Source organism: Stegostoma tigrinum, chromosome 12 (genome assembly GCF_030684315.1).
Source record: "Stegostoma tigrinum isolate sSteTig4 chromosome 12, sSteTig4.hap1, whole genome shotgun sequence".
In the NCBI taxonomy this organism is placed as follows: Eukaryota; Metazoa; Chordata; class Chondrichthyes; order Orectolobiformes; family Stegostomatidae; genus Stegostoma; species Stegostoma tigrinum.
Genome location: NC_081365.1, coordinates 9,912,129 through 9,936,726, shown reverse-complemented (window position 1 = coordinate 9,936,726; position 24,598 = coordinate 9,912,129). Strand labels below are relative to the sequence as shown.

The 24,598-nt window shown below is 41.2% G+C and overlaps 1 protein-coding gene across 4 annotated transcripts in view; it reads left to right on the top strand.

Annotated features, from left to right (window-relative positions):
• Window positions 1–24,598, top strand: part of LOC125457009 (neural cell adhesion molecule 2-like) — a 1,449,549-nt gene that overhangs the window by 1,081,052 nt on the left and 343,899 nt on the right. For all 4 annotated transcript variants that reach the window (XM_048540683.2, XM_059650141.1, XM_048540685.2 and 1 more), the window contains one exon: window positions 22,247–22,392. In XM_048540683.2, the coding sequence (XP_048396640.2) occupies window positions 22,247–22,392 (146 nt within the window). The remainder of the gene's footprint in view (window positions 1–22,246; window positions 22,393–24,598) is intronic.

Genomic DNA, 24,598 nt, shown 5'->3' with positions numbered 1-24,598 from the left:
CGTCCTGGCCTCCACTACACTCCATGGCAATGAATTCCACAAGCCCACCAATCTCTGGCTGAAGAAATGTCACCCCATTTCCGTTTTAAATTTACCCCCTCTAATTTTAAGACTGTGCCTATGGGTCCTAGTCTCCCCGCCTAATGGAAACAACTTCCCAGCATCCACCCTTTCTAAGCCATATTTTATTTTGTAAGCTTCTATTAGATCTCCCCTCAACCTTCTAAACTCTAATGAGTACAATCCCAGGATCCTTAGCTGTTCATCATACGTTAAACCTACCGTTTCAGAGATTATCCGTGTGAATCTCTGCTGGAAATGCTCGAGGGCTAGTATGTCCTCCTTGAGGTGTGGGTCCCAAAACTGGACACAATATTCTAAATGGGGCCTAACTAGAGCCTTATAAAGTCTCAGTTCAAAGATGTGCAGGTTAGGTGGACTGGCTGTGCTAAATTGTCCCATATTCTATAGGCTGGGTGGTTTAGCCATGGAAATGCAAGATTGTGGGTGGGTGGGGTGTTCTTCAGAGGCGTGGTATGGATTTGATGAGCATATGGCATGCTTCTATACTGTAGGGATTCTATGATTCTTTCAACAAAAGTTGGATGAGCACAAGGAAATAAAAACATTGCAGGATGCGTTGTTATGATTAGAGAAAGGCAAGTAGATTTTGTCTCAAATGTAACCAACAGTAGTAGGGCTGAAACTTTTTCTTTGCTGTGCAATTACTTAATATTGTTCCAACCTAAGACCACGATCAACTTTACAGCAAGCTACCCTGGAGAGTAATCAGAAAAGAGGAAAATAAAACTTCCATCACGCAGTTCCTGTCATCCTGTGAAGATATTCTAAATTGCTTCTCAACCCATGGTGTAGTTTTAATTTGTGAGAGCAGGTTTAAATTGCCCACCTATTCTACACTTCTCCTGATTCTATTTTCTGTTACACTCAGGGTTATTATAGAAGAAGAGTTCATTGTCATTGTCTCCCTTTTGTTTCTCTATTAATCTGTCTTGTTCCCTTTCTCCTTTCCTCATCTTCTTCTCACCTTCCTGTTAGCCAGTCAACACCTCCTTTTGTTTCTCACCCTCAGAATCTTTAAGCTTCACAGATTCTTCCTCTCACACAAATCAAAGGAGCAGAAATGGGCCATTCAGCCCATCGAGTCTCGAACATTCAATGAGATCATGGCTGATCTTAATAATACTGCACTCCATCTTACTGCCTTTTCCCTATAACCTTTATTTCTCTTAATGATGAAAGAGCTGTCCATCTCAGCCTTGACAGTCCTTGTGGCAAAAAATTCCATAGGTTTTTCACAGGTCTGAGAGAAGAAATTCCTCCTCAGCTCTGTCTTAAATGGTTGACTCCTGACTGAGCTTATGCTCTCTGGTCTGAGACTCTCACACAAAGGGAGACAACCTTTCAGTGTCTAACTTGTCAAGCCACTGAAGAATCTTGATATTCCAATACTTTTGCCTTTCATATTTCTCCATCCCAATGCGTAAGGCCCAACCCATTCAAACTCTCCTCATAAGTCCTTCAACACCTAGAATCAACAAAGTTAACCTTCACTGGACTGCCCCAACTCTTCACTATATCCCAACCTTCCTATTCTGCTGCTGCTAGCTCTGGATTGACTCCATTTTGTCAAACTCATCATTTTTTTTGTGCATCTTTCCAGCGTTCTTCAATCAGTTCATTAATCCATCCATCACCACCTGTCTTCTCTGCTTGCTAACATTCACACCCATTGCACCAGTTGTGGATTCACTCTTCCAAAATCCCTCGCATCCCCAACTACTGGTGATGACAGAACTCTACAACACAAGCAAAAACAACCACTGCTCTCTGTATCTTCAAAGAAACAAAGAAACCCACAGCACAGGAACAGGCCCTTCGGCCCTCCAAGCCTGCGCCGATCAAGATCCTCTGTCTAACCTGTCATCTATTTTCTAACGCTCTGTGTCCATTTGCTCCCTGCCCATCCATGTACCTGTCCAAATATATCTTAAAAGACGCTAACGTGTCTCCGTCTACCACCTCCGCTGGCAACGCGTTCCAGACACCAACCACCCTCTGTGTAAAGAACTTTCCACGCATATCTCCCTTAAACTTTCCTCATCTCACTTTGTACTCATGAGCCCTAGTAATTGAGTCCCCCACTCTGGGAAAAAGCTTTTTGCTATCCATCCTGTCTATACCCCTCATGATTTTGTAGACCTCAATCAGGTCCCCCCTCAATCTCCGTCTTTTTAACAAAAATAATCCTAATCTACTCAACCTCTCTTCATAGCTAGCACCCTCCATACTAGGCAACATCCTGGTGAACCTCCTCTGCACCCTCTCCAAAGCATCCACATCCTTTTTGTAATGTGGTGACCAGAACTGTACACAGTACTCCAAATGTGGCCGAACCAAAGCCCTATACAACTGCAACATGACCTGCCAACTCTTGTACTCAATACCCCGCCCAATGAAGGAAAGCATGCCATATGCCTTCTTGACCACCCTATTGACCTTCCTCCAGACTGTCCATAAATGAGGGATCTTGGTCACCTTATTTATGACCTAGCTCGTAACTTGAGTAGAATTTCACAACTGAAAGTGTCTTGCCTTCATCTTTATGTACCAGAGATGTCTCTGTTGGTGACGCGCTCACCTCTGAATTACAAAGTTGGGAGATTAGGTCCCATTCTAGGGTTTGAGCACTAAAACTAAGACTGACACTTCAGTGCAGCTCCAATGGAACAAAGCACTTTCAGAAATGCTGTCATTTGGATGAGGTATTAAAACAAGCCCCCTTGTGCTTGCTTCGGTGACTGCAAAATATCATATTCTCCGAGAAATAAAGATCAGAGATTTCCTAAGTAGGTGATTGAAGGCACTTTTGTCACGTTACATCTACTGAAATGTTAACAAGATAAAAATTTTATTTGATGTGACAGTTTTCATATCAAAACATTCAAAACCATCAATACACATCAGGCAAGCAATAGACCAGTTGTACTGTAATGGTTTATATTGATGTAAAACAATTAGAGGTATGCATTGATTAGGCATCTGTAGCATATCAAGCTGCTCAAAATCAAAGATCGGTATGAATTGAAACTCTCTTCAATAAGTAGTCTCACACTTTATTGGCTTTGGACAGCATACAATACAACTGCAAAAGGTGCAGTTAAGCCTGGCTGCTTTTAAAAATGTTTAACATGGAACTAATTGACTGATGGCGACCAGCAATAGATTGCTCTACTGTTCGTGGCTGCCTCACAGATTACAGGCACTCTACTTATACTTGTAATGAGATGATGACGCAACAGTTATAATGTTGCTACTCCACATGCACCATCTATGAAGTCATCAAGACCAGTTCACACATGGTGGTCAGGCTAGTGTAAGCCATTTACATGAGAGGTAAATAAGGTAGGGCAATGTCATTTGTAAGGCTGAGCCTGGGGTATAAATGCAACTTTAGAGAAACACCGAACAAACACATTCTAAATTTACAGGCCACAACCAGGAGAGAAATAAAGCATTTCAAATGTAAAGTATTGAAAGTGCACCGATCATGATAGGATAGTCCTCAGCCCTTCCACTGACTGCACTATTAGTTGGCAACCAGCTTGGCCAAGGAGATGTCTCTATCTGTTTGTCATTACCAGATAATTCAATTACAAATGTGTCATTTGAAATATACTAAACTCGCCTGCCATTCAGCGCAGTTTGAGCTGGACCAACCAATGTAAGGTATCAGCTGATGTCAGATCATGGGGCAGTTTGAATTAAAGTTATTAGAAACTACATGAGACAGTCCAAAAATAGTGACATGGTGGAGCTTTAATCGGCTGATAGAAGGTACCCACAATTTCCACCATACACTTGCCTCCTGCAGGCGATCATAGTTTGAGATGATATTGGAAGCTGCATGAAGTCACCATCAGCTGTTCACAGTGTAACAATGAGAATTAGGAACAGTCAACAAATGATATGAAGAGAAATTGGGAACAAGGGATTGAGTTGGATGATAAGCCAAGGTCATATTGAATGGCAGAGCAGTCTCAGAGGGCTAAACTTCTGCTCCTATATTCTATGTTTCTATGATTCTGAAACCCTTGTCCCATTTTACCAGTTACGCAGAAAATTAGAAATGGAGCTTTGGAAGTTTCAGTGCATTCGTTTTACTGTCCACTGTGCAGAAGATTACCATCAGCACAAATTGGCCCATGCTATGTGGCAGAGGCTGCACTACATTCTAAACGCATAGGACGCAGACAGGCTAATACATTCACCATTTCTGATTGAACCTGAGCCAAGGAATATTCCCATACGTTCGTGCTAAATATTTATCTGCATCTCCTTTGTTCTTTTTAACTTTAAATAGTGGACTCTTCAGACTAATTTCATCTGAACAAACTGTGCTAAAGAGACTGGTGGTATATGATTCATAAGTCCTTCATGAATTATCACAATCAGTACAGTCTGATCAAAAACATATCCTGGCAAGCTCCCAAAAATATGTGAACATTTTACACCTTACGCTGACTGATCTCATTGTGATGAACAGTATGGGTTTATTAAGGTAGATGTACAGATGGTTCTATTTGGGGAAGACCAAAACTAAGTATTATGATCCCAGGTGACATGAATACTGGGCAAGTCAGATCCTAGAGTGAAACCTGGCTTGACAGATCCTAACTTTGACTTTTTTTTTTGTTTGAATCATGAAGACTGGTTACCGAATATCTTCATAAAGGCTGCCAGTGCACATTCAACACAAAGAACAAAATGTTTCTTAAATAAGGAAAATACTGCATTTCACAAGATGAAATTAAAGTTTAAATAGATGTCATCACAGATGCTAGAGTGCTCAAATTTCATACTATTCCTTTTATTCCAGCAATATCCTTATAAACACCCTATCTCAGTAAATAATTAACAATATCTTGCCACTAAACTTGCTTGTTTCAGACTTAGAGTGGCACAGCTGCAATTGGTTTCCTTTTGGCAAATTTCCAAACAGCTACTATATTTCTTCAGCCAGTATCTCTCATCAAGATATCGAAAGCAAACCGCAAACTAAACCCCAGATGATTTTAATTTCACAGCAAATGCAGGAGGAGTTCTTTAAAGTAGGTGTTGTATAGCCTTGCGTTCATTCCTTGACACTCAGAGACTGGCACATTCCTGGATTATTCTGTCTTTCTCTATCACTCAGGTCCTGTTGCTAAGCAACAAAACAATATAGTTCCCTTTACATTTTTAAAAATAATTAACTGTGCACCACAACACCTCTGCAAGATCAGAAAACCTCATTGCAATGGAAACAAGAAAAAAATCAGACTGAATTTTCATCACTCACAGAACAAATCTTAAAAATAAATAAACCATAAGACCATACAATGTCTACAAGAAGCCGGCCACTTATCCCATAAAGTCTGGTCTGCCATTCAATGAGACAGTGGTTGATCTGATAATCTTCAATTCAACTTTCCTGCTTTTTTCCCATTAGTCTTGATTCCCTCTGATCAATAATTTCTCTATCACAGCCTTGAATATACTTAATTACCCAGACTTGGTAAAGAATTCCATGAATTCTTTTCACTCTGAAATCAAAAATTCTTCCTAAACTTTATCATAACTAGGTGACTCCTTACTCTGTGGTTATACACTCTGGTCCTAATGAAGGGAAACAACCTCTCAGCATCCATGGTGTTGAACATAACTAAGAACCTACATGCTCTAATAAGGTCACCACTCATTATTCTAAATTCCAAAGAGAAGAGGCCAAACCTCAATCTCTCCTCAGAACAAAATCCCTCCCTGCCCAGGACCAAACTGATAAACATTGTCTGGACAGCTCCAATTCCAGGATATCTTTCCATCAATAAGGGAACCAAAACTGCCCACTGCATGCTAACTGTGTCTTGAATAATTTTAGCAAGACCTCCTATTTTTATACCTCATTCCTTTGAAATAAAGTGAAATAACTCCACAGAGACGAGTGTCCTGTCACCAAGTCACCCTTTACTTATTGATGAAGACTCCCTGACTCCAATACTGTCTCTTCCAAGTCAGCTCTGAAAGTGCCAGAATTTCTGGCATTCATCTTTTTCTCTGTCAGCCAGGGCTCCTTGATTGGACCAGATTAACAACCCCAATCAGGAAATTCATATTGTATCACCTGGCTGGCTTCATTGCATCACTATTCCCTCACCCTTTGAGTCCAAGGGCTGAGGCTGATCCTTTTTCTTGGAGAGCGTCCGTGGATTTTTGTAGCCGGCCTGGTACCCCTGACTGGTGCCTGATACGGAAAGCTTGTAATTCATGGGAGCTTGCTTTTTTACCAGAAGCACCTTGGTAGAATTTCATTTTCCTCTTCAGGTGGCAAATTATCAAGGCTGCTACATCCATCTTGCCCATCTCTGATTGTGAGGACTCATCAACCCTTGATCAAAAGGGTGAACCCATGGGTTCTGCCAGCCTTTCTGGCTGTTCTGAAGGGCGTGGCATGTTTTCCTCCACACAGTTTTTGAATTGGCGGTTTTCATACAGAACACATGCTTGTTCAGGACCATCGCACCTAGTTATACATCCCTGATCCTGACCTCTTATCAATCATGTTTCTTACCCATACGCGGCCATTTCTGTGATTCTTACACCAGACTTCATCCCCTGCATCAAACACTCTCGCTTGGTGGGTTCTGGTGTTCAGTATGCCGTTTCATCCCTTCACCCCCATTCCCTCCACCCCACTACACCTCCCCAACACCCCGTGCCAGGGTCTAGGAAAATTATCTTATCCTGGTGCTGAGTTTTCTGACCCCAACAACAACTCTGCTGGTGTTATCCCTGTAGTTGCAGGAGGGGTAATCCTGTAACCAGATATAAATCGGGACAGGTTGGTGTCTACTGATGCTGTAGGCTGTTACTTCAAGCCAGCCTTTACAGTTTAGATTGCCCTTTCTGACAGACCATTGGATGATAGATAGTATCGAGCTGTCCTTATATGTTGAATCCAATTTGATTTTAGGAAGTATCCAATATCTCTGCTGGTAAATGATGGCCCATTATCTGTGACCAACATTTTTGTGAGTCCATGTGTTGAAAAAACGGTGCACAGTTTTTCTACCAGCATCCCCTTGTTTTATGAATGGACTGTATGCAAATCCAACCACTTTGAGTGCGCGTCCACAACAATTAAGAATATTGAGCCCATGAAAGGACATGCATAATCAATAATCAACATGCAACTCAAGTCCAATGTTTACCCAGCTATTCCCACAGATATAGAGGAGCTGCTGGCAATGATATTTATCCTTGTTGGCACTCTGGGCACTGCCTCACAAATGCAGCCATGCCTTCATCCAGGCCTGGCCACCAGACATAATATTTCACCAATACCTTCATTTTGAAGACTCCTGGATGACCCTGGGTGGGTTTTAGCCAGAATCTGGCAGTGACCTTTCCTCAGGACAATCACCCTTGCTCCCCATAACAATATACCATCCTCTGCTGTGATCCAGTCTCTCTGGGTCCAGAAAGGTTTCAGCACTGGTTTAGAAGACCCTTTGATTTCTCCCATCACTGGCAGTTGCTTCAGCTTTGATAGGACTGCATCCAAAGGCTAAAATTGTCAGCTGTGATTGGAAATGCGTCCGGAAAATAGAATACCATTCCAGACTCTTCCATTGGTGCTCCCACCGGCGGTGTACCATCTACAGGGAAGTGGCTCAATGCATTTGTATTCGCTACGCAGCCTCCTGGACGGTGTTTTAACTAGTAGTTATGTACACTTCGTATTAGAGAGCACCCCTGAATACAGCCCAAAGCTAGGGCTTGCACTGCCTTGCCCTTTTTAAGACTAATTTGGGATTTTCATCCATAAAGGTATTGTTAGAACTTCCTGACTCCAAATATGACCACCATCTTTCTTTCCATGTATGGGCATATGTACACCTTAGAGAATGATAATTGTTTCTTTATTTGCCTGAAAACTAGGGCTTGGCTCTGTGGCCATTTCCAAGGCTGACCCTTTTTTAAGAGTTGATGCAAAGGTGCCAGGATGGAGCCCAGGTTATGTATGAGCTTTCTGTAATAATTCACTTAGCCAAGAATTGACTCAACTTCCTGCATAGATGTGGAAGCTGGGACACCTTTGATGATCCTCACTTTATCTTCCAAAGGGTGCGAACAAGTCTTGTTGACACTGTAGCCGAAGTAGCCCACTCGGGGTGTCTGTTGTACACATTTTTCCTTTTTAAGGCATACTCCAACCTCAGAAAAATGTCTAATTCTGTGCCCAAGTTCTCTAAGTGTTCCTTATTGGTCTCCACTGGCATCCAGATAAATGATGACCTAGGGTAGACCTTGTAAAATGTTCTCCATTGTCCACTGAAAAATTGCACAGGCTGACGACACCCCAAGTGACAGTCTTGTACAAGCCTTAATGAGTGTTCATTGTTGCATACTTCTGGGAAACTTGGCCCAAACACTATAGCAAGTAAGCTTGGTTTGTGTCCAGCTTCATGAAGGATAGACACCCACCAGTTTTGCATATAAATCCTCTCTTCAAAGAATTGGGTATTGTAATGGACCAGAACAGGCCCTTCCCAAATAAATTTTAAGAAAGTAGCCCAGATCGTAACATTTTCTTATTTCAAAGCTGGATGTGAAGTGCTATGTACCAGAAGCAATGCGACTGGCCAAACTACTTGACATTAAGCAAAACAATTTATTTAAACATTACAGTTAAAACACAAACAAAGTAAGCGGGAATTTGGAGTAACATTCAGAAAACCTAACTATATAATAGATACGGTACCTATTACTAATTAATTGTTCCAATATAGTAGCATGCCATAAACACACCCCTTGGCAAAGAGGCAAATTAAGTCACAGATTCTTACATGCAGTTCTCCAATCCAGGAGGAAACAACATCAATAGAAAATTTAGAGAATGTAGCAACCATGAGACTTTCACTGAAGCTTCCAACTCTTTTGACACCCCAAAGGCTTTGCTTAAAACTAAGCCTAAAAATATGTGAAATAAACTAGAAAGCCTGGTCAGTGACAGTTGGTCCTAACCAGACTGCTTCCAATGTTCCAACTTAAAAAAAAAATCACCCCAAGGCCCTGCAAATTGTTGGTTTTCTTAGAGCCAGCCCTACACTTCTGTCTTACAAACTCACCTCAAAAAAAGGACAAAATAACATTTTAAAGTGCTAGCATCATCATAGTATTTAGCCCGCTGTTTAAAGCAGTTTACCGTTTGTTTAAAATCCCCACAAAGACGAATTAACCAGTTGGTCTTCAAAATTGGTATACTGGTGCTACCCATCCCAAAAATTGGACTGATCTAATGATTCATTCATCTTATAGCTCTCTGATTTCTGCCTCAAATGTTGCCCGGCAAATCAGGCAAAAGGCAGTGCGTAGGCCTTGCAGAATCATGGACTTGCCTCCGGGTCAACTTGCAAGGTGGCCCTGGCTACTTTGATAGCCCCTAGTTCTTCCTGGTAGAATTCCAGATATTCTCAGGCAGCCATTTTCTAATTGAAAAATTTTGAGCCAATCTAGGTGAATCTCTCAAAGCCAATGTCACCCCATCAACTTGGGCCCGAGCCTTTTAACTACAGCCACTGGTAACTGAAGCAGCTGCTTTTTATAAGAGAGAGCAATGGAAGTAGCACCCTTACTCTATAAAGGCTCCCCCGGTATATGTTCTCATGACCTGGCCGATGCCTTGTGCAAACCTAGGGTTTGCAGCCCAGAGTCGATTTTGTTAAAAACTTGTTTTGCAAAATCACTGCTATGGCTGTGCAGATGTGGACCTCCATTATAACTGGATGACCATTTAACCACATGTTTATTTTAATTGGTTCTGATTATGATATTGCTAAGCAATTTATCATTCCGACCCAGATGTAGGTTCCAGGATACAAACTCTCCTGGATATTAGTGTATGAGTTATCTTCAAGGATCCCAAAGAGCATTTTAACCTTTTCACCAAGGGTTGATTATGTTTTGGGGTTTTGCTATGGGCTGACCTGGAATGTCTCTGATCAGGATACATCCTGAACGAGGTTGTGAAATTACCTGCAATAATGTGGTGTTGCCCAAGTTCATTCAGATTGGCAAGTGTGTTCACTTCAGAATAACCTGCCACTATTTTGTCCCACTTGCCATATTTTCCAATGATAAAACCAGTTGTCATGTCAGTTTGAAGTCCATTTGGGCTTTAACTAGTGAGTGTTTTTGCATAATTACAGCATTAATCTCATATTTCAAATTGCTGCTAAACATCACATTATGAGTTAACCCAAAGTCACATGTCAATCATCTTATGCTAGTCAAAAGTCTCAGCATGGATTCCCCTGTTTCTTGAATTGACGAGTAGAAACAATAGCATTCCAGTGTTGGAGGAGACATAGAGTCACAGTATCCCTTAACTACGTCCGTCAATTTTTGGGATGTTTTAGTATCTTTTGCTTAAGGGAAAGTAAGACTCTGAATAACAGCGAAAGCTGCATCTCCATAGTCTCTCTGGAGAATTAGTCTTTGCTTTTCATCTGCCACAATGGTGTTTGCCCAGAGAAAATAATGGATTCTTTCCACATACTGGGCGCAGTCCTCAACAGCAGGGCCAAAGGAGCCACGCTTCCCAAACAAAGGCATGAAGTAAGAAATTCTTACCCAAACTCAAAGTTGACTGTTGCAACTGAGTTTCTTCAGGACCGTGCTTTATTCTCATTGTCCCTGAAATAACTTCATAAAGGCTGGCTCTCCATCACAAAGTCAGCCTTTATTTATACATGAAAAGTCTTTGACTCTTATACTGCCTTTTCAGAGTCAGGTCTCAGAGTGCCAGAATCTCTGACGCTCCTCTTTTTTGTCTGTCAGCCAGGGCTCCCTGATTGGACCAGATTAACAGCCCAATCAGGGAACTCATATTATATGAGGTCCAGCTGGCTGATCTTGTTACAATCATTACTTAAAGATCTATAATCTGCTTGTTATATTTGCCACTGACCTTGGATGACAGTTCTTGGTGATTCATGTGTGAGGATTTCCAAATTCCTCTGTGCTACTATTTTCTTCAGCCTTTCTCCATTTAGATAAAGTATACCTCCTCTGTTCTTCTAGCTGATTTTCATAATCACATCTTTTCCTTTATTAAATTCTATCACCAAGTTTTTCCTACTCATTTAACCTGTCTATATCTGTTTGTAGACTCTTTGTATCACTCTCAATACTTACTTTCATGTCTTTTTTTTGTCAGCTGCAAACTTGGTGACACCTTCTTCTTCCAAATCAACAACATATTTTGCAAATAATTATGTCCTAGCACTGATCAGTCATTCATTTATCCTTGTGGCATTCCATCAGTTACAGGTTGCCATCTTAAAAACTCCCTCTTTGTCTAAACTCTCTGGCTTCTAATAGTTAATCAATTCTCTATTAATGCTGAAATACTATCCACAGCATCAAGGACTCTTATCTTATTGAGTAGCCTTATGTGTGATACTTTATGGAACAACTTTAGGTAATCCAAATATATTGTATCTACTAGTTCTTCTTTATTTATCCTGCTTAGAACATGGAACATAGAACAGTACAGTGCTGTACAGGCCCTTTGGCCCACAGTGTTTTAACAACCTATTATCCTACTCTAAAATCAAACCCTACATCTTACTGTCATTTTACTGCTCATTGCCTTCTCAATTTGTAAATTAGCCAGCCATGATTTCCTCTTTATGATACCAATTTGACTCTGCTTAGTTTTATTTTGTACTTATAAATGTTGTGCCATTATAACCTTTACAATAGACTCTAACATTTTCCCATTAACAGTGGTCAAAGTAACTGGCCCATGGTTACATGATTTTTGTCTCCTCCTCTTTTGGAATAGAGTATTACATTAACAGTTCTTCAGTCCTTCCAGAACTATCTGAATTTACAGATTTTTGGATGATTACTACATCTTCTATCTCTGTGGCTACTCCCTGTAATATTCTAGGATGCAAGCCACAGATCCCGGGGATTATCAGTTTTTAGCCCCATTAAATTCCTTAGTACCGTTTCTCTGGTGAAAGTTACTATATTTATTTCATTCTACTCACCCTCGTCCACGAATTATTTCTTTTTAAAAAGGCCCTAGGTGTTGTAACACAAATAGCTATCTTCCAATGCTTCCATGTTCTTTTCCCTAGTAAGCCTGTCTCAACACATTGCCAACTCAATCATTTGTTCTATACAGCCCTCGTTATTCGATTCACCAGGACACTGGTTCCAGTTTACCTGTGGCTCATAATCCCAAGATTATTACTTGTTAGCCACGCCACTTCTTTAACGCACAAAATACATGTTCAACTTTGAGTTACATGTCGGTGTCATCACAGGCATTTATATTACCTAATACCATTATATACCCAAAATATTTAACAGGGTATTAAGAACAATCATTACTCAAAGGAGTGTTCAGAATTGAAAGCACACAACCACGGGGAGTAGCTGAGGCAAATAGTCATGGATATATTTAGGGGATCTGGATAAGCAAGATAAATGTGGTCCATTAGGAACGATAGATACTGAGGGATGGGAAAGTCATTTTAAGAAACATCCATCTTGTAACAAAGTCAATCCATCATCCATCTACATTCATGCACAGCAACATAAGTGTAGACTAACTTTTTTCTTTCATATGCTAGACTCTATCAGATGAAAATTGGTTGATATGAAGTATTTTTGTAATTGTCCTTTCAGTCTAGTGAGCGCAGGCCTGCAAGACAAGTGAGCCTTGAAACCCCAAGATAGAGATGCCAATATGCAACGTGATACCATCATTGTGTCTTCCAAGTGTCCCATAATCAAACATTATCAGCTACACTTAATCATAGCCATGTATGTGTACTTGTTCCATCACCCTCATCAGACACTGTTACTTGATAATTTGATTAATTTAGCTTAATTTGCTTTAAATTTAATTGTTTTACCAAAAGAGTAGAAAGAGACACTTGCTGTTCTGAAGTTGCAGGTAAGCCTGGAAAGGACTGCAGATTTCCTTTCTCAAGAACAGTAACGACCCAGAAGTTTTTTTGTGACAATTCGGCAACAGTTTCATGATCATCATTAGAATCTTCATACCAGTTTTGTTTTACTGAATTCAATTTTCACCATCTGCCCTGCCGGGAACCCAAATCCCAGAGCTCAAGAAGTTTACTTTGATGTGTGTCAACATGTTTTCCATGGGTTAAGTTACCTAAATTAAGTGAATTGTCTTATAACGATGCAGTGATAATTCCACTATACCATTGCATCATGATAAGGGAGCCCAGAATGAGAGGTCACAGTCTAAGAATATGGGGTAGGTTATTTAAGATTGAGATGAGGAGAAATTTCTTCACCCAGGGATTATTGAGCCTGTGGAATTCACCGTCACAGAAAGCAGATGAGGTCAAATAATTTAATTGTTTTCAAGAAAGAGTTCAATGTTTTTAAGGTCAGAAGGGTTAAAAGGGTACGGGGAGAAAATGTCAACCTTCATAGGATGATCAACCATCATCATATTGAATGGCTATGATATAGAGGTGCTGGTGTTGGACTGCAAAAGCTTGTGATTTCAAATAAACCATTTGGACTATAATCTGGCATGTGGGACTTCTGATATTGAATAGTGGAGCATGTTTGAAGAACTGGATAGCTGAATGGTCCACTCTTGTTTCCATTTATGATGTTTCTATGTATCATAATAAGGAGGAAACTCAAAGTAAATCATAAACCAAATGGTCCAAATAGTCTTTACTTCTGCTGTAGACTTAGGATCTGTGTGACCTACCAATGATCAATAGTCTCTTGTACATAGGCAATGCCACTCTATCAGTCAGATGCTTACTTTTGTGCTGCCTTTTGTTATAACACTTTAAAATGAGTTTACTGTCTCCGCTGTTGCCAATTTCAACATTCTTTCAAAATTGGACCTTGGGGATACAATTTTCTTCTTTGGATCAGTTTGTCATTAATCATCAGGCATTCAGTTCCACTAACATTTATATTCAAAAAACCTAAATCTCTAAACATTCATATCTAACTAGAATAATTTAGATAGAAGTCGATGAATTAAACTCAAACTGTCAGCAAGGTTACAAATTGCACAGTCTTGAAAAGGAGGTACTGTTTAAAGCGAAATTATGCTAATAGACGCATAATAGTTAAGTTGCTCAATGACTAATTCAATCAATAATGGCAGATATTTCTCCTTAGCTTGGAAGTACAGAACTTGTGTGTGGCACTGAAAAAACAAGACAAGCTCTGAAAGTCGTCTTCTTTGCACTTATCAGAACAGAACTGCAAAAATACCATTTATTTATTTGATTTATTGTTCTCACATCTACCTAAGTATGGTGAAAAGTTTTGTTTTGCAAGCAAATACAGGCAGATCATAGCAAACAAGGACACTCCGATCAAAGAATGCTTACACAGAGCGAGGCATACAAGGTTATGCCTGCACAGGAGGTGTAAGAAAGTAAGATCAACGTTAGATTTGAAATTCGAGAGGTCCATTCAATAATCTAATAACAGCAGTCTACCCTTTGAGATTTGATATTCTTGTGATTCTGCCCTGACGATTACAAAATCAAAAAATAGCACCAACGGCATGTGTTTTTCTTCAACATCCCATCTGGAAAATTTGCAAATTTAAATTCAGTTAGTTCACTAAATCTGAATAAATATGTATTCTTAATCACATTGGCCGTACCACTGCAGTAATGTTGCAAAGACCAACCTGGTTCACTAATATTCTCGAGGGAAGAAGGCCTGCCATCTTTACCCAGTTGCACTAAATGTGACTCCTGACCCACAGAAAGGGGATTGACCTTAGAGTGCCCTTTGAAATACAAACCACAGTTGTTGAACAGCACTATGACTTCACCATTTCTTCCTTTCACCACCTTTCTCAAAGATAATTAGGGATGCATGATAAATGCTGGCCTTGCCACTGACACTCATATCTCATGAAAAACTGCACAAAAAGGCATACAACAGCCTGAATGACGTCTGATTGCTGACATTTATGGCTATTATGTTGTTTCAGAATTATTGGTCAAAAGCAACCTTGAAGAAAACAATTTCTACAGAGTACTCCCTTGAGCGACCCTATACTTCAAAAAGTCTTTAAAATGACCCAGTTGAAGTTTTCAAAATGATAAAGTGAATTGATGTAATCAAATGGTGCACAAGGGCTGAAATGCAGGGTTTACAAGTTTAAAATGAATACATTTGAAGTAAGAAGATCCTGTGTTTGCTCTGTCCTGATGTGGTATGGCACTATATAGAAGGGAAGGAGGCCATTCAGCTCATTGAAGCTATGCTAGCATTTTGGTCAAGCTATTCAGTTAGTCCCACCTTCCCACTCTTTCCCATTGTCCCTTAATATTTTTTTCCTTTCAAGTAGTTAGCCAATTTCCTTTAGAAAGTTATTATCACATCTGCTCCCACTATCATTTCAGACAGTAAATTCTGGATCATAACAAGGTTTTGCAAAAAAAGAGATGTGACTGTGTAACATCCCTGACCTGTTTACCAATTACTTTCAGTCAGTTTTCTGAACATTCTGCCACAGATTATTTTAACTCTTAAGTGTTCAATTCCGCACCTTGACTTTCAGCAAATGTTGATCTTCTGAATGAGGATAGGGAAATAAGATGTAATTTGCATCAATACCTCCGGTTTTGGTCCAATAGTCATAGACCTGTCTCCAAGTCCAGAGGAATGAGCACTAATAAAGACTGTCCTGCCCAGTGGAGGTGGGAATATAGTGCTGGGTTAAAGCATTGGATTATTGCTGTTGATTCATGAGGGCTAAACTGAGGTCCAAGATTGAGATGGGGAGTTTTTTTTTGGGGGGTGGTACAGTGAAACAGACAACTTACATAATGCTGCAAGCTGCTTTTCAACATGTACTCAACAAACCTTCATCACTTTCTCCTATTCTTATGATGATTTGGACTGAACGGTCTATTTCTGCGCTGTTTGGATAGTCCTTGCAAGACCAGCATGGGTTGCTAGCCAACGTTCAGATCTAAGGTACCCCTCCACCCCCGAAACCAACTGAGGCCCAGCAGTTCAAGTCCAAAAAATTCTAAAAGTATCTTTAGAATAGTTGAATCATGGCACGTGTCTTGCTGTTTTGCACATTCTCAAGAGGTTTGCTTTGATATGTGCCAACATGTTTTCTGAGTTAAATTACCTAAACTAAGTGAATTATTCAAATCTGGAGCGGCATTAATGGGTCTGAGTCGTGACTGAGTAGGACAAAGAAACAAAGGTGGTGTTTAAATTTTCAGGATATCAAAGAAAGCTTTTATCACTTTCTGCTGAAAAACTCTTTTTTATCTTAGTTTTATATTGTGACAATATAATTTTGTCATGTGATTGAAGTGTAACAGATTCAGTTTCCAGAAGGCTCACCATGGTTTTAGTATCAGAAAGACTTGTAATTATATTTTTAAACTGGTTTATCTGTGGCAGGCACAAATTACAACACCTTGGACATATGTAGTATTCCAAAGCAGTTTGTCATAAAGTGATGTTCGGACAGCTGGCCAGAAGCTTGGGTCAAAGAGGAAAGCTTTAAGGACCATGAATAGGGAGGAAATGAATGTTGAGAGTTGTGTGGGGGGATTTATGAGTAAAATATTGGTGACGCTCACTGTTCAGACTTTAGGACATCCTACCCACATGGGGAACACAGCCCGGATCAGTGGAATAGCATATCCATGTGGAAACATTCTAAGCACGAGTGCAGCATGCTATTCGCATGGAAAGCACATTTAGGACCAGTGGAACTTGCTGTCCATATGGAGAACACATTTAGTCCCAGTGCAATAGGCTATCCACTTGGGGAACACACTTAACACAAGCAGCCAATCATTCTCGAATGGATTTGTTCCATGGCTGAAAATTTGTCCAAAATGATAGTTGGCACTCATTGCAGAACAGCAGGGGTCAGACCTTGAAACAATTCAGTGTTGTGAGACAGTTTGCACGTGTGATTGGTATTTTTTTAACATGCTTAAATGAAAGTGGTAGAGGGGATTTCAAGTGAAGCCTTAACAATAGCATAGACTTGCTGGGTCAAATGGCCTGCTCCTGTGCTGTGAAATGCCATCGAGTAGAAGAAATATTAAATGTTAGGGTGGATAGGGAAATGCTTTATTCCCCATTGTGAGAGAGTTTAGAGCCACAGTGCAAACTCTCAGATTAAGGGGTTTAAGACAAAGATAAGGAGGACTTTCTTCTCTCAGAGGGTGGTCGGTTTGTGGAATTCTTTACCACAGGCGGTTGTCAAGGTTGAGTCCTTAAACATGTTCAAGGCTGAGTTCGACTTTTTTTCAACCTGGAAGGAAATCGAGAGTTATGGGTCAAAGCAAGAAAGTGGAGTTCAGGATTGTCAGATTAGGCGTCATCTCATTAAATGGCTTGATGGGCTGGATGGCCTCCTTCTGCTCCTTCATCTCATGATCTAATACGACATAACTGAATGCAATATTTTCTTTCAACGTGCTGCTCTGGAAACGTGCCAACACGAACTAAGGTTGTGAGTTCCATAGCTCACAGTCGTCAAGACCTTTAGGCAATCTATATGATTATAGCATAGTATTCATTGTTTGAAGTTATCTTAGGTCCCTTCTGTCCTTCAGATTTTAGGACCAAAAGAGGGCTACATTGAACCTCAAGCTCCCGGGTTCTATGCCTTTTAGATTGAGTCAGCTGAGAGCACTATGAGCAAGAGTGTAGCAAGTAGATTTGAGAATTAAGGAGAGGCAAAAATTAGATTGAGATTTGGAATGCCCTATCTTGCAACACTGTGGGAGTACTGAGGCTAAAAGGACTGCAGCGGCTCCAGAAGGCAACTCACAATCAGATTCTCGAGGCCAGCTAAGAGTAGACCAGAAATTCTGACTTGGCCAGTGATGTCCGCACTCCTGAGTGAATAATTTTTAAAAAATCAATTGGAGGAATGCAGAGAAATTTGATCATTGTGGAGCTGGAGGAGTTTGCAGAAATGGAAGGGGTTAAGTAATTGAGCCTTTTCTGAAAAGTGGCTATCAGTTACTTTTTAAAATTGAATCCAGAGACTATTTTAGAGGGTCTTATGGCACTGTGCTAATGTCCATACATCTGGGCCGGATTGCCTTAGTTTAGGTCCCACCTGACCTGGGGTGTGTCAAAATAGATCTAACAGGTCCATTAAAAAACCTATAAATTTTAATTTTAAACCCTAAGATTCAAATTATGTGAACACTGCCACTAATAAAGTATACAAAGTCTCCGCTTGGTTTCCCCAATGTAGAGGAAGCCGCATCCATTGTACCCGGTGCAGCTTCCTCTACATTGGGGAAACCAAGCGGAGGCTTGGAGACCGCTTTGCAGAACACCTCCGCTCAATTCGCAACAAACAACTGCACCTCCCAGTCGCAAACCATTTCCACTCCCCCTCCCATTCTCTAGATGACATGTCCATCATGGGCCTCCTGCAGTGCCACAATGATGCCACCCGAAGGTTGCAGGAACAGCAACTCATATTCCGCCTGGGAACCCTGCAGCCATATGGTATCAATGTGGACTTCACCAGTTTCAAAATCTCCCCTTCCCCTACTGCATCCCTAAACCAGCCTAGTTCGTCCCCTCCCCCCACTGCACCACACAACCAGCCCAGCTCTTCCCCCCCACCCACTGCATCCCAAAACCAGTCCAACCTGTCTCTGCCTCCCTAACCTGTTCTTCCTCTCACCCATCCCTTCCTCCCACACCATGCCGCACCCCCAGCTACCTACTAACCTCATCCCACCTCCTTGACCTGTCCTATTCTATTGCCATCTGTGTGGGACCAGTTAGGACAGTCTGCGATCCCTGCTGAATGTGTGGGCTGAGTCAAAGAGCCTGGGGCAATGTGGTCTCAGGTTCAGGCTATCTACTAAGCTCATCCTGTCCCCTTGGCCTGTCCGTCCCCCCTGGACTGACCTATCTCCTCCCTACCTCCCCACCTACACTCACCTTTACTGGCTCCATCCCCGCCTCTTTGACCGGTCTGTCTCCTCTCCACCTATCTTCTCCTCTATCCATCTTCAATCCGCCTCCCACTCTCTCCCTATTTATTTCAGAAGCCTCTTCCCCTTCCCTATTTCTGATGAAGGGTCTAGGCCCGAAAGATCAGCTTTCCTGCTCCTAAAATGCTGCTTAGCCTGCTGTGTTCATCCAGCTCCACGCCTTGTTATCTAAATCTAGCATTCAACCTTAGAGCACAGAGCATTCAACCTCTTACAAACTAAATTTTATGATGTAAAGAGATATATGAACTTATTGTGATCAATTGAAAAAAACGCCCACGTGATTTCATGCTTTGACAAAAAACTAGCCTCATTACATATTTAAAAATTAATCAAAACTTACAGTGTTAATAGTAATTATACTATGAACTCATCATACATTTTCCTTCCTTTCTGGTCTGATATTACAAGAATCTTGAAATAATATTCATACCTTAAAGAGCAACCCAAAGGTATGCCACAGCTGCCAATAAGTTAATTTTATGTCCCCTCATTGATCCATCTATTCTCTGAGGTATAGAATTTCACAGGGATCCTTCCATTTGCCTTTGGGTGAGCAATCCTCCAATTTTCTTAAACAACTTCCTGACTGTGATTTCATCATTTCAAGCATTGGCATGACTGCCTTACTTCATGGTAGGTTTAACATGCGATGAACGGCTAAGGATCCTGGGATAGTATTCGTTAGAGTTTAGAAGGTTGAGGGAAGATCTAATAGAAACTTACAAGGTAATGTATGGCTTAGAAAGGGTGAACAATGGGAAGTTGTTTCCGTTAGACGGAGACACCAGGGCCCATGGGCACAGCCTTAAAATTAGAGGGGGTAAATCTAAAACTGAAATGAGATGACATTTCTTCAGCCAGAGAGTGGTGGGCTTGTGGAATTCATTGCCACGGAGTGCAGTGGAGGCCGGGACGTTGGATGCCTTCAAGGCAGAGATCGACAAGGAATCTGAGAAGGAACCAAGGGCTACGGGGAGAGTGCAGGGAAGTGGTGTTGAAATGCCCATCAGCCATGATTTAAATGGCGAAGTGGACTCAATGGGCCAAATGGCCTTACTTCCACTCCTATGTCTTATGGTCTTATGGTCTTAATACCTTGCCTAAACATGTGGAAAGCCATCCTCCCAATTCCGAAAGTCTCTCTACATTTCTCTAACCTCTGTACAGCTGCTGCTTCCCTACTCACTCACTCACTCAAACACACACACACACACACACACACACACACACACACACACACACACACACACCACCTTTGTGAAAATTTAACAATGTAACAGAGGTGTAAGCTTTACTATTACTTTCAACACACCTCTTTAAGTCTCTGACTCACATGAATATTTTATATTGCTAATGATGTTTACAACCTTTTTCCCAGAATTTCTGTCCCTATTAAACAACTCTCTGTTAACGAACTTTCTCAAGTCTTTCCTTCCAAGAGCTACATACTTAATGTAAATCTTTCAGAGAAACAAGAGGAGATTCATTGTCTCTATGACGTTTGTTGACCATGTGTTCCTGCTGACCACTCTAACCTTATTGAATAGGTACAGACCACAATTTAAATGTTGTAAACCCAGGCATTTTCAAATTTCATCTATATTAGAGTTGTATTTTCTCAAGCAGATGATCCCATGTATCCGCAGATAACAATTTAACTTCTGAAGCTAAAAGTTGTATTCTGAATGATGAGTGGTGAAGTAGATTTTCTCAACAATCCAGGCTCTAGGTGTTCAGTCCTCATGATCCCATGGATGTATCCCACATTAAAAGGCATGTCATGCTTGTTTGAGGGGCCCAGCAACACGTAGAGATAAGTGCCTGTTCAGAGTTAATCCCTTCCTTTTGTACCAGCCCATACTTTCCACAGTACCCTTCCTGCATCCCAAACTCACCCATTCCTGGATCACTGATAATGGGAACTGCAGATGCTGGAGAATCCAAGACAACAAAGTGTGGAGCTGGATGAACACAGCAGGCCAAGCAGCATCTCAGGAGCACAAAAGCTGACATTTCCGGCCTAGACCCTTCATATTCCTGGATCACTCCTTGATCTGAGACCTTTGGTGGTTGTGAATCTGGCAGTGACCATGAGCTTCCACCAAAGTGCCACTTTGCAGAGAGCTGCTGTCCTCTGATTAACCAATCTGCTGATTCCTCCTCCTAGGAATTCCTCCGCCCAGCTCCTTGATCCCAGTGAAATGGGTGCTGTTGCCCTGTCAAGTGACTGAGTAGCAGTTCTCTCACAAACAGGGGACACAGGAGTCTAAATAAAAACCGAAAGGACTGTAGATACTGTAAATCAGGAACAAAAACAGAAATTGCTGGTAAAGCTCAGCGGGCCTGGCAGCATCTGTGAATTAAAATCTGAGTTTACATTTTGGGTCCAGTGACCCTTCCTCAGAATGTGTTCTGACGAAGGGCCACTGGACCTGAAACTCTAGCTGATTTTTTTTCTTCACAGACCTGGCCTGCTGTGCTTTTCCAGCAATTTCTGTTTTTGGACACTGGAGTCTTGATGGCTCTCCAGCTGGAAGCCAAGAGCCTTGCCAACAAGATTCAGTCAAACATTTCAGGTTAACGGCTTTTCATTATCACCCATTCCTTTGTTGTTACTCAAAATGCCAGTCACCTTGGATAACTTAACAAAGTATATGTTAGTTGTCAATTCAAGGTAAAAAGGACAGTGACAATGATTTATTGCAGGGAGTATAAGTCTTAACATAAAATTCTATAGGAGCATCTCTTGAAGCTGATACAGCATTTAATGAGATCAATCCTGATCTTTTCCCAATCAATCTGCCCACAGACGTTATTATACATTCCTTGGGCAGCTAGGACTTGAACACAGTTAAGGCTCAGAGTTAAGGACATTAGAACTTCACCACATGACCCCACAGCATATTCCTTCAACCCTCTAGCAAGAGCATGAACTGTAACCTATGTTCGTGCTGTCTTTCACATTGTGTGTGTAATATAGTAATACTGCTTATAATATTACTCACATCTTGACCCTAAACCATTCAGGGAGGCAAATGTTTGATAATGATGGGATACACAGAGTTTCATCAAAATCAAATTCTGCAGTGTCGAGAAAGAACTAATTATACTTCACTCTTATCTATTTCCAGTTCCACCACACATTACACTGCTGAAGAATGGGACTGCAACTGAGAATGGCCATGTAGTCATCACCTGTGATGCAGATGGAGATCCTACACCAACCATCTTTTGGAGTAGGTTTGACAATGGAAGCAGTGTTCTGGAGGAAGAGAAGGTAAAAAGGGTGATATTGGCTTTTGAGATGGAAGGGACTTATCAATTCTTCTTTTCTTCAGTTCTTTCACCCAAAAACTTTGAGTTATCAAAACAGAGGGCCTAAAGCTCAAAACTGAACTGCCAGACCACTTTGGTAAAGAAAGACTGCTGGGAAAATTGCTGGGATTGAAGGCTGATAAATTCCAAGAACCTGATAATCTACGTTCAAGAGAACTTAAAGAAGTAGCTCTAGAAATAGTGAATACATTGGTGGTTATATTCCGGGAGTCTATAGACTTGAAAACAGTCCTTGCAGATTGGAGGGTGGCTAATGTCACTACAATATTCAAAAAGAGAGATAGAGAGAAAACAGGCAATTATAGATCAGTGAACTTAACATCAATAAATTCTCTAATCCGTTGTCAAGGATTTTATAGCAGACCATTGAGAAAGCAATGGCGGTATCATACAGCATCAGCAAGGAGTTTGACAAATCTGTTGGAATTCTATGAAGACATAACTAGTAGAGTTGACCAGGGAGACCCAGTTGATGTCGTATATTTGGACTTTCATAAAGCCGCACATAAGAGATTACTGTGCAAGATTAAAGCTCATGGGATTGGGAGAAGTATATTAAAATGGATAGAAAACTAGTTGGCTGAGAGGGAACAAAGAGTAAGAATTAATTGGACCTTTTCAAATTAGAAGGCAGTAACTAATGGGGTGCCACAGGGATCGGTGCTGGGACCCCAGCTATTCACAATATATATTAATGATTTGGATGATAGAATAAAATGTAACATCTCCAAGTTTGCAGATGATACCAAGTTGTGTGGGAGGGTGAACTGTGACACAGATACAGAAATCCTTCAGCATGATTTCGACAGGTTGGGTGAGTGGGCAAATCAATGGCAGATGCAGTATAATCTGTATAAATGTGAGGTTACTCAATTTGGAAGCAAAAACAAGAAGGCAGATTACTACTTGAATGGCTGTGAATTGGGAGGGGGTGGGGAGTGTGCAGCAGGACCTGGGTGTCCATGTGCACCAGTCGCTGAAAGTAAGCATGCAGGTATAGCAGGCAGTAAAGAAGGCAAATGGTATGTTGGCCTTCATTGTGAGAGGTTTCAAGTACAGGAGCAGGGATGTGTTGTTGCAGTTATACAGGGCCTTGGTGAGGCCACACCTGGAATATTGTGTGCAATTTTTGTCTCCTTTCCTGAGGAAGGATGCTCTTGCTCTCGAGGGAGTACAGCGAATATTTATCAGGCTGATTCTGGGGGTGGCAGGACTGACATATGAGGAGAGATTGACGAGGTTAGAATTGTTTTTACCGGAGGTCAGACGAATGAGGTGGGATCTCATAGACACTTATGAAATTTTAACAGGACTAGACGATCTGAATGGTCGGTATATCCAGACTACTTTTGACTTAATTTTGGTGGTTAAGCATTATGACTGCACAGTATTGTTGCTAACTTTTGGAATTCCTGAGGGAAGGGCATTGCATGTTCAGAACAGGGGGTTAGAGGACTTTTATTTCCTCTCATATTATCCCACACTTTGTGACCATATGGGACTTGAACCCAGATCAGAAACGAAGACACTTTCCCCTTGCCACAAGAGGGCCCTGGTACAGATTAAGACAACTTGGTTGCCTGCCGATAAGAAGCCTGTTTCAGGAAGGGGAAGGCCATCATGATAGACTTACTTGGGCTGCAGCATGAAATGGATCTCAGGTCCATACAGCTGTGAGGGAAAGCAGTGCATACACACAAGAGAAGGAGGAAGGCTCTTATTCAAAGGCCTGTACTCACAAAAGGTACCCAAAGAGCTCTTCCATCCCAACTTCAGCCATTAGCTATGGTTCACCAAGGAATTGGCCACTAAACTGTGAGATGAGATATTATCAGCATTGTGTAGATGGCTTCCTGCTTGCGCTGCTGGTCAAGATTGGGTGTGGGTCGCCAAGTGTGCATTGAGTCCTGTGTTTGTCTACAAGTATTGAAATTTGAGCCTGGATTCCAAATTCTACATGAAGCCTTGTGCCAGCCAATGGATAGGAAGCTGTCAAGGCACCAAACACATCAGTGTGCACACATACACCAGCTTTCTCCTCCATGCTCACACCTCAAAGTCTTCATCTGAGTCCTTTGAAGCAGAATTTATCAGTGATCCTGGCCTCTAGTGAGTGGCATTCAAACTATTATTCTCACCCTGAGATG